This window comes from Ovis canadensis, chromosome 8 (assembly GCF_042477335.2).
Source record: "Ovis canadensis isolate MfBH-ARS-UI-01 breed Bighorn chromosome 8, ARS-UI_OviCan_v2, whole genome shotgun sequence".
NCBI lineage: Eukaryota > Metazoa > Chordata > Mammalia > Artiodactyla > Bovidae > Ovis > Ovis canadensis.
The window spans coordinates 84,116,438-84,132,945 of NC_091252.1; the positions used below are offsets into that span (position 1 = coordinate 84,116,438).

At 44.0% G+C, this 16,508-nt stretch overlaps 1 protein-coding gene across 2 annotated transcripts in view; it reads left to right on the forward strand.

Annotated features, from left to right (window-relative positions):
* UST (uronyl 2-sulfotransferase) overlaps window positions 1-16,508 on the forward strand; it is a 314,807-nt gene that overhangs the window by 125,528 nt on the left and 172,771 nt on the right. For both annotated transcript variants that reach the window (XM_069598665.1, XM_069598666.1), the window contains exon 2: window positions 8,691-8,734. In XM_069598665.1, coding sequence (XP_069454766.1) covers window positions 8,691-8,734 — 44 coding nt within the window. The remainder of the gene's footprint in view (window positions 1-8,690; window positions 8,735-16,508) is intronic.

The window sequence follows — 16,508 nt, forward strand, 5'->3', positions numbered from 1 at the left end:
AAGAATAAATTACGTCCCCTGAAGGTTCTCTAAGTTCATTTGCACATTACTAAAGGTACTTCAAACAGTTGGGAATTAATTTTTGTATATTTCAGAGAACATATCAAGCCAGTGTTGAAAAGTAATAGAAAATATCAAATAGTAACTAGTGGTAAAAAAGCTGTTTGCCAATTCAGGAGATGCAAGAGACCAGGTTCGATCCCTGGGTTGGGAAGATCACCTGGAGGGGGAAAACGGCAACCCACTCCAATATTCTTGCCTGAAAAATTCTATGGACAGGAGGAGGCTGGCAGGCTATAGTTGGAGTCAAAAGAGTCAGACACAACTGGGCACATATTTTATCATAATGTTCGTTCTTGATAGGATAAGCTACTCCCTTGGCCGAGGATTCTTTGCTTTTGTCAATAATAAATAATATTATAAGCTTGAATATGAATGATACAATTGGTTAATAGAAGATAAGGAAGTGGCTACCATTCGCTGAGCACTTACTGGGTGCCAGGAAGGCACTATGCTTAATGCTTTATACACATCTTGTTTCTCTATCATAAAACCCTATTACTTAGGGGCTATTCTGTCCTCACGACCCAGATAATCATGATGATGTGATCACTAATCTAGAGCCAGACATCTTGGAATGTGAAGTCAAGTGGGCCTTAGAAAGCATCACTATGAACAAAGCTAATGGAGGTGATGGAATTCCAATTGAGCTGTTTCAAATCCTGAAAGATGATGCTGTGGAAGTGCTGCACTCAATATGCCAGCAAATTTGGAAAACTCAGCAGTGACCACAGGAGTGGAAAAGGTCAGTTTTCATTCCAATCCCAAAGAAAGGCAATGCCAAAGAATGCTCAAACTACTGCACAATTGCACTCATCTCACATGCTAGTAAAGTAATGCTCAAAATTCTCCAAGCCAGGCTTCAGCAATACATGAACCGTGAACTCCCTGATGTTCAAGCTGGTTTTAGGAAAGGCAGAGGAACCAGAGATCAAATTGCCAACATCTGCTGGATCATGGAAAAAGCAAGAGAGTTCCAGAAAAACATCTATTTCTGCTTTATTGACTATGCCAAAGCCTTTGACTATGTGGATCACAAGAAACTGTGGAAAATTCTGAAAGAGATGGGAATACCAGACCACCTAACCTGCCTCTTGAGAAATCTGTATGCAGGTCAGGAAGCAACAGTTCGAACTGGACATGGAACAACAGACTGGTTCCAAATAGGAGAAGGAGTACATCAAGGCTGTATATTGTCACCCTGCTTATTTAACTTATATGTAGAGTACATCATGAGAGGCTCTGGACTGGAAGAAACACAAGCTGGAATCAAGATCACCAGGAGAAATATCAATCACCTCAGATATGCAGATGACACCACCCTTATGGCAGAAAGTGAAGAGGAGCTAAAAAGCCTCTTGATGAAAGTGAAAGAGGAGAGCGAAAAAGTTGGCTTAAAGCTCAATATTCAGCAAATAAAGATCATGGCATCTGGTCCCATCACTTCATGGGAAATAGATGGGGAAACAGTGGAAACAGTGTCAGACTTTATTTTTTTGGGCTCCAAAATCACTGCAGATGGTGATTGCAGCCATAAAATTAAAAGACGCTTACTCCTTGGAAGAAAAGTTATGACCAACCTAGATAGCATATTCAAAAGCAGAGACATTACTTTGCCGACTTAGGTCCATCTAGTCAAGGCTATTGTTTTTCCAGTGGTCATGTATGGATGTGAGAGTTGGACTGTGAAGAAGGCTGGGCACTGAAGAATTGATGCTTTTGAACTGTGGTGTTGGAGAAGACTCTTGAGAGTCCCTTGGACTGCAAGAAGATCCAACCAGTCCATTCTGAAGGAGATCAGCCCTGGGATTTCTTTGGAAGGAATGATGCTAAAGAGGAAGCTCCAGTACTTTGGCCACTTCATGTGAAGAGTTGACTCATTGGAAAAGACTCTGACGCTGGGAGGGATTGCGGGCAGGAGGAGAAGGGGATGACGGAGGATGAGATGGCTGGATGGCACCACGGACTCGATGGATGTGAGTCTGAGTGAACTCTGGGAGTTGGTGATGGACAGGGAGGCCTGGCGTGCTGCGATTCATGGGGTCGCAAAGAGTTGGACACGACTGAGCGACTGAACTGAACTGATTCTGTCCTCAGTTGCAAATGGGGACATTAATCCTCAGGGAAATTGAGCGTTATTCCCAAGGTCCTTCTGTCAGTAAGGAGTAGGACTTGACATTTGAACCCAGGTCTCTGTGTCCTGGCGCCTGCAGGACTTCCTAACTTCCTTGGCCACCCCAGGGCTTCTGTTCCTGTTACCAGTGATAGTCGCTTCTATTAGTAGCGCCTTCCTGCATCTATTAAACAATTCTCCTGGGGCTCCTTTCCATTCTCCCTGTTACATAGGAGTGACTGTTGCTATTTAAAGCAGAGGGCACATTGACAATTCTGTTCAATAGTCCTTCAATGTCGGTGCTTCTGGCAGTTTCTCTGTCTGGCTGTGGTGGTCTCCGTTGGGTTCACGTGGGTGTGGCAGGGAGCTCCTCTGTGTCGGCCAGGTCCCCTCACGTGACTCTGCTCCACTCCAGGACCCCAGCCTGGAAAGACAGGTAGCCTCAATGGGACCAGTGTCTTTCCTTCAGATTTTCCAGAGGCATTTTCCTTCCAGATCTTTGTGGGCCCTTAAAGCGTGTGTAGGGATCAAGCATTAGTGTCTCTAGGACTGATGAAACGGCCCTGTTGGTTTAAGTCGAGTGCAGTCTGGGGATGCTCCAGGCAGAAAGAGGATTATGCATTTATCTCCCTTTCTACTGTGAAACAGGAGGGTCAGCAGAACGATACAGGTGAATAGGAACATATCTGTGCAGGAACAAATATATTCTGAAAGTATAAGCTCAGAAGATTATTCTTTGGAAGATTTGTGGAGTCCCAGAAAGGTCTGGGGGCAACCCATGTGGTTTAAAGGGTAATCTCTGTGCCCAGAGATGCCATGTGCCAGCCGACTTACAGGCAGCCCGTGAGCCCACCTGGCCCCCTGGAGCTGGAGCTAACTGGAACTGCCTGGTCGGCCCTCCTGTGATCATCTGCCCTCCCTCTGGGTTCTCCTTTGGCGTGAAATTCATATTGTATGGTGCTTCCCAGGTGGCTCAGTGGTAAAGAATCCACCTGCCAATGCAGGACACTCAGGTTCAATCCCTGGGTCAGGAAGATCCCCTGAAGAAGGAAATGCCACCCACTCCACTATTCTTACTGGGAGAATTCCATGGATAGTGAAGCCTGGTGGGCTACAATCCATGGGGTCGCAAAGAGTCAGACACAATGAGCGACTGAGCATGCGCACATGTTGTAGAGTCTCTCCCCAGAAATGATAGAGGGGACCCATGATTAAGATCTCCCTGAATAAGATCTTTGATCTTTTATTTCTGAAAATGAGATTCAGCCTGAATTAAGAACTCTAATTTCTGTTTTGTAGCTCAGTGATTCTCAATCCTAGCCCAGATATTAGAATTATACAAAGAACTTGAAAATACCAATTGCCAAATGACTTGTCCCCAAACAATTAAGTTGGAATAGTTAAGGATGGTGCCTGGCATCAATATTCCTTAAACACTATTGCAGCGGAATGTGCACTGGGGGTTGAAGACCACTGAGTGGGAGGATGGAGAGGTGGTGAGGGGTCTTACACTGCTGCAGCTTACTTGGTGCTTCGTATGTACAAGTTTTGTTCTAGGGATTTTCATAGAACGAGCTTACCCTCATGTACTCCTTACAGTGAACTGTAAGCTTATTTTGTTTCTAGAGATGTGTATATGGAAAACTTTGAGGAGGTAGAGCAGTTTATTCAGAGTGGAATGCCCCTTTTGGAGATATTCTTAGACTTAACCTGCTCATCTAGGTGCACTGTATCTGGTTTTTCATAACATTGTTCTAGTAAGTGCACCTACAGTAACTCCCAGGTATTTGGACTTAACACCTTTACACATAATACACGTGGTCTTTCATTTATATTAACAATACCAACAGTCTTGCTGGGAGGTCTCCACCAGGAAAAGCCAGGTAGCGGGGTGAGATGTAGAATGTGTTCTCACTTAGCTAGTCCGAAGGTCTGAGATCACTTGTTCTAGTGAGGGCAGTTCTAAAACCATGAAACCACCAATAGTTTGTTGTCAGTGGTTCTGGTATATAGCTAGATCAGTTTCAACCCACATATAGAGCCACAAAACCACTACCCGCATCAGGACTGTTGTTGTCCAGTTGCTAAGTCATGCCCCGCTCTTTGCAACCCCGTGGACTGCAGCATGCCAGGCTTCCCTGTCCTTCACTATCTCCTGGATTTGCTCAAATTCATGTCCGTTGAGTTAGCGATGCTATCTAACCATCTCATCATCTGCCACCTCCTTCTCCTTTTGCCTTCAATCTTTCCCAGCATCAGGGTCTTTACCAATGAGTCCACTCTTCACATCAAGTGGCCCAGAGTATTGGAGTTCAGCTTCAGCATCAGTCCTTCCAATGAATATTTAGGGTTGACTTCCTTTAGGCTTTGGTCTCCTTACTGTCCAAGGAATTCTCAAGAGTCTTCTCCAACACCACAGTTCAAAAGTGTCAGTTCCTCCGCACTGGGCCATCTTTATGGACATAGACCAGCAAGTAGAGTTCAGAGGACTGAAGTGTTGCTTCCTGTCAGTACCACCTTGCTTCCTCCGCCCACCTGAGCAGACTCCGCAAGCTTGGCTTTCTGTAAGAGATTTATCTACATGCCAGCCTGAGTATGTGATTTCTTGGCAGTTTGGAGATAGGTCCTTCTGAAAGTTTGACTGATAATAGGAGTGGAACCATGTGGGGTGTATACCTTTCTTTCTTTCCCTAACTTGACCACATACTGTAATCCTTGATCCCCAGAGGAAGGACTTAAGACCCCAAAAGGAGGCTGAAATCAGAGCTCTGAAAGTGTGGGTTAGTTTCTGGGAAGAAATGAAATGATACACCCCTACAGGACCCCAAAGATTACATGGATTGGAGACTGGGATATCGACAGTAGGCATTCACAGGGCAGTGGAGATGGGTGACTGGTAAGCTTTTGTCCTCTGTCCTGATCCCAGACTCTCGTCTGTCTTGCTCACTTTTTCTTTTGATTTGTATTGTGAGTTCTAAGCTCAGAGGCCCCAGGGCTGGGGTCTGCCCTCCCTTCTTCACCACTTGACACCCTCCATAGAATCCTCTCTAAGACAGAGCAGCAAGAAGCCTCTTTGATGCCTGGGAGCCTGTTCAGGGAAGCGCTTGGTTACAGCCCTCATCCTTTGATCTCCACAGCCCACAAGTTACCAACTTCAGGTTTGAAAATCCTGAGAATCTCGTTTATTTTGCGCTCTGAAAGTGTAAGATCCTAGGATGAAAAGCTCTACCTTAAACACCAAAAAATAATAACACTTACACCCTAGGAGGATAAAAACTTGCTGTCTCCAGCTAAAGAGATGTATTTTATTTGTGTAGCTTTTCATTTCCTTTTCCATACCTCTGTTACACATGCACGGCCCTTGGAACCTCTGTGTTCTAATAAAGCACAAGAGTGTAGGTGTAGATGGAAGCTCGGGGGGCCGCTGGCGGTGGGAACAATGAGGTCCATGGTTCAGTGCCAGCCCTGGTCAGCCCTGGTCATTTCTTTATGTAGAAAGAAGTGATGTCTTATGATGAGGGAGGGAGGGAGGGAAAGAAGAAGGAGCTGACAAAGCAGGGACATTTGACCTGAGCAAAGGGGGTGGACAAGAGCTTTTTCTGGTAGAGGAAAGAGCCAGTTCAAAAGGTCCCTAGCTGACAACAGATTCCTGCATCCTGGAGCAGAGCAAAGGCTGTTGTCCTGGTGGCAAGTGTGGCAGGACACAGGTTCTGAGTCATGTAGGGTTAGACACCATGGTACGGAATTGATTATTTTGTTCTTAGAGAAACAGATTTTAAGCAGAGGGCTAACATGGCCAGAGTAATAAAGTTAAAAGATCCCTCTGGTTGCTGTGTGGTCAGGGAGAAAACTGACAATCAATGAAGAGAAGGCTCGTCCCTCTCTGGTGGCCCAGAGGGGTTGGTGAGAAGTGGTCTGACTTAAGTAATATTTTGAAAGCTGAGCCAACAGGGCTTGCAAATGGGTTGGTATGGATGGGAGAAGGGAAAGAGATGGATCAAAGCTGACAAAGGCTTTGAAGCCTGTCTTGGAAGGAATGTGTTGTGTAGCCTGATATAGACGACAGGAGAAATAGCGATTTGGGGGACCTAATAGAAGCAAATAAAGGGTTCTGTTGGGACTTCCCTGCTGATTCAGTGGTTAAGAATCCACCTTGCAGTGCAGGGACTTGGGTTTGAACCCTGATCAGAGAACTAAGATCTCACATGCAGGGGAGTATCTCAGCCCAAGTGCTGCAACTACTGAGCCCCTGCGCCACTACTAGGGAGCCTGTGCCCGCAACAAAGATCCCGCGTGATGCAAGGGAGTCTGCGAACCACAGCTGAGACCTGACCCGGCCAAGTCAACAGATGACTAATGGACTTAGCTAATCAATAAAAAGAGTTTTGTTTGGACGGAGAGATGTGAGATACCCATAGGCATCCAGGCTGAGGTGCTAAAGAATCAGTGGATACACATGTCCGGAATCCAAGGTACTAGTCAGGCATTGAACTCATTCATTTCAGGAGTTCCTGGGCATTTTGGTTTTTACGGAGACTTCCCATATTTTAGAAGCGTTTAGCGGTTGGGCTCCCTTTGATTCCTGGGATGAACACCTGGAGAAGATGCTGGAATGTGTTGGGATTCCTCACATTCCTCCTGGGGAAAACACGTTTACATGATGAGCAGGCGGGACCCTCTGTGGCCATCCTGACCACTTAGGGTGGAGTCCCTCTGAGTATGTTGCTAGACTTAGGCAACCATTTCTCTGTATTCTTTTCTGCACATCTTCTTTCCTAAGTCCTATATATATCTATATATAGAGATCAACTTCCTGCTCAAGTATGTTCCCCATGGAGTGCTGCACAATAATTAAGATCTAGCAAACTATGAATCCTGTTCACATTTCAAAGTTTCCTGAAAGTAACCCAATCACAAGCATTCCAGGTGTTTGTGTGTGAGTGTCATATACATGAAAATTTGACCCCACTGTCCTTCTTATACAAATAGCCAGTTAGATTACAGTCATTGTACACATCATGTAGATAGTAAATCAGAAGACTAGGAAGAAACAGGGGTTGGATAATGCCTCAGAAAGGGGAAAAAAAATCTATAAGCCAAACAGCACTTATTTATTACATTTAGATAAGTTTCCCCACTTGAACTGTCCCTAGCTTAAACTCTGCTCCTCCTTTTTATTCTTACTTTTTAAGTTCTTTTTGCCATCTCCTGAAAAAAGCACCTTTTATTGATCTTATTCCCTAATCTACTGTCTTCTGTAAGTCTCCTGGCATTTTGAATATTTCCTACATTTTGCTCTGTTAGAAAGTCTGGTCATCTTCACTTTCCCGCTAAACTCACCACATCACTGGCTCCCCTACACGATCAAACATGGTGCCAGCTGGTGGCACTGGTGGTGCCCAGGCTGTGCAAAAGCAGGAGACAGCAACACTCCAGGTGGGCTCTTCAGAAGAGCAGGTGCCAAGTACCTTCTGGAAAAACCAGTCTCCCTTCCTATCTGCAGCTTAACAGCTGTGGGTCTGTGAGCAAGTTGCTGGGTTTCTCCAGGCTTCTGTTCTCTTCTCAGTAATTGGGGATCATTCTAACCCCCTCTGATGTTTGAATTAAGTGAATGAATACCTTTAAAACACTTAGTAGAGTACTTGCTACCCAGAAGGAATTCAGTAAGCTTTAGTTCCTATCAGAAAACCCCTGAGTCTTTATCCCTCAGGAAACAATAACCACACACTCTGAAAACACACACATACCACTAAGTGGCTATTAGTGAAGACAAATCAAGCTTCGGAAGCAAGTTAGACTGAGAAGATGAAGGGAAATTGATAATCAAGACAAAGTAGAGAAACAATGCAGCGGTTCTCCAAGTGTGGTTTCCGGACAGCAGCATCACGTGGGAGCTTGGTAGCAATGCAGATTCTCAGAGCTACTGTGATGCTAGGGGTAAAGAACCTGCCTGCTAATGCAGGAGACATAAGAGACGTGGGTTTGATCCCTCAGTTGGGAAGATCGCCTGGAGGAAGGCATGGCAGCCCACTCCAGTATTCTTGGCTGGAGAATCCCATGGACAGAGGAGCCTGGCAGGCTACAGTCCATAGGGTCACAAAGAGTTGTACATGACTAAAGCGACTTAGCATGCGCATGGGCACTGAATCAGAACTCTGAGAGTGGGATCGGGCAGTCCGAGTGTTAGCAGCCTCTGCAGGTAGTTCTGATGCGTGTTGAAGCTGGAGAACCACTGGCCTAAAGTAAACTTAGCAGATATTGGGTGGGGAATAATGGTCCGTGTCTGTGTGCATACACACCGTGGTTGGTAGAACGTTTGTAGCTGCTGAAGCTATTAATCAAGCCTGGTAGTATCAGCAAAATGTCACCAAATTGGAGATTAATTACCCATTTTCCTTTGGTACTGTTGTCTGAATAGGAATATAACTAAAAGACTTATTTTCCATGACTTTGCACTCAATTCATTTGGGGTTGAAAACTATTAAGTCATCAACTTTTTCTTCTTTTTTTTTTCTAGGAAATTCCACTTACTTGGATGACCATGGACCACCTCCTAGTAAGGTAAGATCTTTGCTTATGCTATAAAACCCCTTTTCCTTCTCTCAGTACCTATAGCCTCCAACAACCCCAGCCACATCCCCCTTGGCCCGGAGTTGTTCATAAGAAGGTAGTAGGTATGGGTGTCAAGTTCATCTTTGATTAATAGTGAGTAGAAAAAGGAAGCATGCAAAGAATATAAAAATGGGTAAAAATAATATTGGTATGTTAACATCTTTTCACCCATGTTTCTTACTTCTAGCAGGATGGCAATGAATCCCAGAATTGATGAGGCCAGGGTTCCAGATAAAGGTCCCTTGAGTGTCCCCCGAGGGAGCAGGAGGCAATGTTTATTTCATCAGTAGCTGTCGCTGTCCCAGGCAGGGGAGCCTCAGGGCTGAGTTAGGACTTCTGGCTGTTTCTCCTGGTTGCTGCCTCCTGTGCCTCTGAATCCTTGCTGGCCCATGATGTGGGGTCCACAACCCAGCCCCCTCACGCCTTCAGGCCTTGGGCCAGACTCATGCCTGCCCCTTCCTCCTTGGCCTGGCTTACCTGGGCTACTCCACTCAGGGTTCAGTCCCCTGGAGCCAGCCTTCTCCGCCAGTGTCCTTTCAAGGCTGGCCTAGCCTGGCTGGCACAAGCACTTCTGCTTTTAGAAGCAATATTGGCATGATTTATAAGGGTCAGAACTATCCAGTGAAGTGTAGTTCCCCACAACTATCTACTTTCTTAACCTCAGTGAAAACCAAATATTAATCTACTGAAAAAGGAGAAAAATATAGATGTTCTTTGATCACTTAAGGTGATGTCACCGAACTGCAGTTGTAAGTACATAGTGAGAAAATCAAGCACTCACCTTAGAGGCTTAAAACTAGTTTTGAATTTATGGGTTCTAAAGAATAACTCTACCATGTTTAAGACCACAAGCTTTGGAATAAGGTATTTCTGGAGTTGGTAGAACTCTAGATAGAGCATATGACATTGAACAGATAACTTGATATGTCAAGCTTTAATTTTTTTGATGTGCAAAGTGGGTTAAAAATATGACCCACAGTAAGGGCATCTAAAAGGACTGAGTGAGTTGATATATGACAAGCCCTCAGCCCCTAGCATGTGATAAGTGTTAAATAAACGGTAGCTAGTGTTAACTAGACTGGAATAGCATTAAGATTATTGATGAATGGTACAGTGATATTTATCATAGTGGTGAATGGTGTATCACTTGGTCCACTGCATATGTGCTGAATGCCTGTGATGCTGCAGGCACTAGGAATACAGATATGAAACAAAACAAGAACAATGACAAGGCAGTTCCTACCCTGTAGAAACAAAGGAATATAGCGGATTAGACACCATCTGAGGATGAGGAGTGCATCTAGCTCATCTCAGTATCCTCACATCCTTGGGTTTAGCCTCGATACACGGAGAAGCACATCCTGACTGTTCATTAATTTTCACTAAACTGGACCGCGGGATCCAGAGCTGGAATCTGAATTAGGTCTCCTGGCTCCCATCCCAGGTTCTTTCCACTCGGCCAGTATTCTCAAACTTTAGCTTGCATCAAGATTTCCTGGAGGCTTGTTAAAACATGGATTTCCAGGCCCAGACCCCTAAGTGTCTGATGCAGTAGGTCCAGGGTGGGATGGGAGAATTTGCATCTTTAACCAGCTCCTGAGCGATGGTGAATACTGCACGTCTGGGGACCACATTTGAGATCCACTGCTCTCAAACCATGAATATCAAGAAAATCGGCTCTTGTTGTTTTTACTGCCAATAGCCTAGAGAGAGTGGCATGGCTTCTTGCATAAAAGCTATTAATTAATAATGATGACTCACCATTGTAACCTTTCTTGTGGTGAAAACATATTTTCTTGGTCAATAACCTATCCCGGAGGGAAAATAAGTGGGTGTGGGGAAGGATGATGTGGACAGCCTGCTATGGTCCTTTACCTCTTAACTGTGTTTCTCTCCTAAGTTGGGCCAAGTAAGCCCTCCCCACCCCCAACTCCCTCTGCTCTGCAGGGAAAGGGGCTAGGTGACTCAGCATGTGGGGCATGTCAGGCCGTTACTTTGGGTTCCGGGTCTGATAAACAGGATTTTACTTGGTCAGAAGACCCAGGCCCACTTCCCATAAACTTACCTCCTGGAGCTCAGTCCTTGGTGACTCACCTGGAACTATTCCTTTAGCCTGTCTAGGGGCCTTGCTCTTGCCAAGTTGGCCATCTTGCCTACTTCTTTGCTAGTCTGGTGGTGCCTGGATTCTATATTTGCTGGGCTCTCGCCCCTTGATCCCATAGCGCTTTCCTTGGCTCTGCATTCTCCACTTCCTACTAATCTTCGCCCCTCTCTCTTCTGTCACTCCCAACCAAGACTTAACCATGATGCACAAGTCATATCAGACCATTTTAGGTCATTTTCAGAATAAATCCAGTCTTACAAACTCCACTCAAGTTTTAAAACTGTGAGTATGATCTCTTTCAGCCAGCAGAGATTATAGGTAATACAGCAGTGATTATATAATACAGATTCTTTCACTATAACTGTATTTTCATTATCTAGGAGTGGAGTAGCAAAACCCCTCTTCACTTTCTAAGCAGTAGCCGAAAAAATAAAAATGAGTAAAAATAATATTGGTACATTAACATCTTTTCATCCATGCTTATTACCTCTGGCAGTGTGGAAATGAACCCCAGAAGTGATGAGGTCAGAGTTTCAGATAAGGGTCCCTTGAGTGTCCCCCGAGGTGAGGCCTAGGTAGTTTAAGTCTGCAGACCACTGGTGTATTCAGGGGCACAGTGGTATCAGGGAATAAGGACTCACACACGTGTGGCCTCCAGAGTGAACCCCCAGTCTGGCAGTAGGAAGCACGACTGAGTCCAGATCCACAGTTTTCATATTTGTTTAGCACTCAGAAATAACTTTTTGATGCCAAGACTGAAAGAGCTGTGATCTAGATAAAGTAGGACTTTGAAACCCTGAAAATGGACTGAGGTTTACAGGCGAGTTCTCATTTTATTGCAAGTTTAGTTCCACAAGTTTCGCATTCCACAAGTAATTACCATTTAGGAATTGGGGTGTGTGCCACATGGCTCATCCAGGGCCCAGGGCTTCATTCTGTCTAGTTTTTTTCATAGAAAAGAACCAAATGCCTCTGACTTTTACTTGTTTTTCAAATCCGCTTTAACCTCCCAGTTTTTGATCTAAGTCATTATTCAAAGGCAGATGTTAATGTTTTCTTTTGTCGACTGCTTTTTACAACCACTATGTGTGTACGCAGAATTTAGTGGTTGAAGGTTAGAGCCCTACTGAGACTGAACAGGGAGGTTTCTGCTGAATGAACTAGAAAGATACTTTTGAGTACAAAAACAGGGGTGACACAACAGTGTAGTGTGATCCCACGTCTTAAAACTTGTATGCACACGTCTGTGTGTACACAGAGAGCAGCCTGGGAGAATAAAGATGTTTAGTCCGGATGGTGAGATTTTTAGGAGGTTTTTTAACTCATTTCCTTATTTTTTGTATACATTTGAGTTCATTGAAGTGATGCTTGCTCAGTCTAAAAATTGGGTAAGGCTAGGGGAATGCCACCACCTCTACCCCACCAACCCTGCCAAAGGTGTTGTGAGCTGCTGGCATTGGCAGTGATAAATTCTGGAGGTAGCAAAAAGGACACAGATATTATTTCACATACATGGGGCTCCCAAATCGAATAGATAAGGAGAGCTGATCTAAGCAACTCAAGAAAAATAAAATCTCTATCCATCACTGATGTCTATCATTTCTTATGTGCCAAGCACTCTGCTAAGCACTTTGCACGGAAGTTTAGTCTCTATAAAACTTACAGGCTTCCCTGGCAGCTCCATGGTAAAGAATCCACCTGCCGAATGCAGGAGATGCAGGTGTGATCCGTGGGTTGGGAAGATCCCATATGCTACGGAGCAGCTAAGCCTGGGTGCTGCAACTACTGGGCCTGTGCTCTCGAGCCTGGAACCACAACTCCTGAGCCCACGTGCCACAGCTACCATAGCCTGTGTGTCCTAGAGCCATGCTCTGCAACAGGAGAAGCCATGGCAATGAGGAGCCCTCATACTGCACCCAGAGAGTAGCGCCCACTTGCCCCAACTAGAAAAACCCTTACAGCAAAGAGACTCAGCACAACCAAGAATAAATAAATAAATAAAATATTAGAAAGAAATCTATAGAGGGGACTTCACTGGTGGTTCAGTGGTTAAGACTTCACCTTCCAAGGCAGGGGTTGTGGGTTCGATCCCTGATTGGGAGCTAAGATTCCATGTGCCTCGTGGCCACAAAACCAAACCATAAAACAGAACCAATATTGTAACCAATTCAAGAAAAGACTTAAATAGTCCACATTAGAGAAAAAAATCTTTAAAAAGCTCTGAAGAAGTAGTTATTTAATCCTTATTTTGTAGATGAGGGAACTGGATCTTAGGGAGGCTGAAAAACTTGCCAGAGGGATACACTAAGTATTGGACTTGTGACTCCAGCCCAGGACTGTGTCTGTAGTTCTAGGGTTCACTTATAACCATTCCAAGATGACTAATTTAATATAAAGACAGTAATTTTTGACCTTATTTCTGGAGGTTTACCCTTTTATTATATATAAGTTCTCTGGCATTTTAGCTAATACAATAAACAAGCTTTAATTCTCAGTATACCAGAAAAATAGTCATCACCATTTACTATTGGGTCCAATGGAACTTTTAAAAATATCAATGCAGTGAGTATTTTTCTTCTTTTTCCTTCCAATCACCGTTATATACATACCCACCATCAGCATTTGCTCATTTACATACTGTATATAGAGTAAATGTTGATATACAGACATTATAAAAGGTGAAAAAAGACTGTCCCATGTTCATTTAGCAAAATGAGATGGTCTAGGGTTTTTTTTAAGCCTTTTATTTTGTATTGGGTTACAATGGCACCCCCACTCCAGTACTCTTGCCTGGAAAATCCCATGGATGGAGTAGCCTGGTAGGCTGCAGTCCATGGGGTCGCTAAGTCGGACATGACTGAGTGACTTCACTTTTACCTTTCACTTTCATGCATTGGAGAAGGAAATGGCAACCCACTCCAGTGTTCTTGCCTGGAGAATCCCAGGGATGGGGGAGCCTGGTGGGCTGCCGTCTATGGGGTTGCACAGAGTCGGACACAACTGAAGTGACTTAGCAATAGCAATAGTTGATTAACGATGTTGTAGTAATTTCAGGTGAGTAGCAAAGGGACTCAGCCATACATATACTTGTATCCATTCTCCCTCAAACTCCCCTCAGGATGGTCCAGGTTCTTATTGCAAAATATCGTTTGTGTGTGTTAGTTGCTCAGTCATGTCTGACTCTTTGCAACCCCATGGGCTGTAGCCCACCAGGCTCTTCTGTCCATGGAATTCTCCAGGCAAGAATAGTAAAGTGGGTTGCCATTCCTTTCTCCAGGGGATCTTCCCGACCCAGGGGTCGAACCTGGGCCTCCTGCATTGCAGGCAGATTCTTTACCATCCGAGCCATCAGGAAAGCCCAGGTATTGTTTGATGAAGTCCGTACTCTTGACGACCAAGTGCATGGGAATACCATAGTTTCTCTTTGTCCTTAGAAATATGTTGTTCCCTCATAGACATTTTAGCTTGAAAGAATTAATGTCATCATCTGAAGACTCATGGTCTGAGGTTTCACTTTCATGATCAATTGAATTTCATCAGCATCTTCAAGGTCTTGAGTGCTGAGCTCTGACTCTGAGCATTCTTTTCTGATTTTTTTAATGCCTGGGAAACCTCTCCAACCATCGATTTCCTTCTCTTTGTCATCAGAGGTGAGAAGGAAACATTCCGAATTCTCCACTATATTCAATGAATATTAAAAACAAACCACAAAGATGGTGTTTCCAGTCTTCTGCTAAACCTTTCATAAAGATGATGCAACACTTTAGGCAGCAAAATAAAATATGAAGAGTGATGCAATAGCGACAAGTTATTTTCTTTAATGAATCGTTCTAAGCCTGCAGTGTTCAGTACAGGAGCCCTTAGGTTCATATAGCCATTTAAATTAACTAAAATTCAAACAGTAAACATTCATTTCTTCAGTTGCCTTAGTCACATATCACATTCTTTGTAGCCATGTGCAGCTAGTACTACGGTAGTGAACAACACAGAATAAAACATTTCAATCATCACTGAACAGCAGTGTGCTGCTGCTGCTAAGTCGCTTCAGTCGTGTCCAACTCTGTGCGACCCCACAGACGGTAGCCCACCAGGCTCCCCCGTCCCTGGGATTCTCCAGGCAAGAACACTGGAGTGGGTTGCATTTCCTTCTCCAGTGCATGAAAGTGAGAAGTAAAAGTGAAGTCGCTCAGTCGTGTCCGACTCCTAGTGACCCCATGGACTGCAGCCCACCAGGTTCCTCCGTCCATGGGATTTTCCAGGTAAGAGTACTGGAGTGGGGTGCCATTGCCTTCTCCAGAACAGCAGTGTAGTTCTAAGCTATTCCATCATCTTCCATTTTTTTCTATTACTTTAGTCTTTTTAAAGCATACTTGGGAATAATTGATGCATAATTGGTTGGTAATTGTTTTAGGATGATGAACTAGCAAAATGTTTCAAGATATAAGGAGAGAAATCATTTGAGACTCCATAATGGGTCTTAAATTTTTTAAAGAGGCTAGCAGATCCTATTATATGGTAATTACATTATATTACATACTATATAATATTATTATTATCTAATTATAATTACATTATATGGTCCTATTATATGATAATTGCAAGGTTGGGTGAGTTTTATTCTCTTTATTTTTTTAACAAAATGTATATTTTCTTTGGAACATCTCTAAGAAAGAACTAAAATCAAGAAATATTAATCCATACAAGAAGTTAGAACTGCTCAAAAAAAAAAAAAATCCGCAAACCTAAAACACTAAAACTGATTCCAGGGAATCCTGATGTTTATTGAGACTTAAGATAGATTACTGACACCTGCATTTGTATACAAAAGTATTCTGACATATAATGCATATGTTATTTTTGTATGTAAAGTAATATGCTACCTAATTTAGTATTTGAGAGTCTATTTTTAAATGGCTTCATTAGAAAAGGGTTTACAATTTGTTATGCTATAAAATCTCCAAATGAATAAGAAGTGGTAGTATTAATTGAGGTGACATTTATTTGCACTTAGCAGTATCTACTACTACTAATGCTACTACTAAGTCGCTTCAGTCATGTCCGACTCTGTGCGACCCCATAGACAGCAGCCCACCAGGCTCCCCCGTCCCTGGGATTCTCCAGGCAAGAACACTGGAGTGGTTGACATTTCCTTCTCCAATGCATGAAAGTGAAAGTGAAGTCTCTCAGTCGTGTCCAACCCTCAGTGACACCATGGACTGCAGCCCACCAGGCTCCTCTGTCCATGGGATTTTCCAGGCAAGAGTACTGGAGTAGGGTGCCATATCTGGCAATGAACAGTTGCTCAATGAAGGTTAGTTCTTCTTACCCACTCCCCCGCCAGAAATTAATTTCCCTTTGTGTGCTCAGTCACTCAGTCATGTCCAACTCTTTGTGACCCTATGGACTGTACCTCACCAGGCTCCTCTGTCCATAGAATCTTCCAGGCAAGAATACTGGAGTGGGTTGCCACTTCCTACTCTGGGGGATCTTCCCCACCCAGTGATGAAACCCACATCTCTTGCATCTCCTGCATTGGCAAGTGGATTCTTTACCACTAAGGCCACCCGGGAAGCCCTAATTTCCCCTTTATTGTTGTTCAGTTGTGCAGTCATGTCTGAC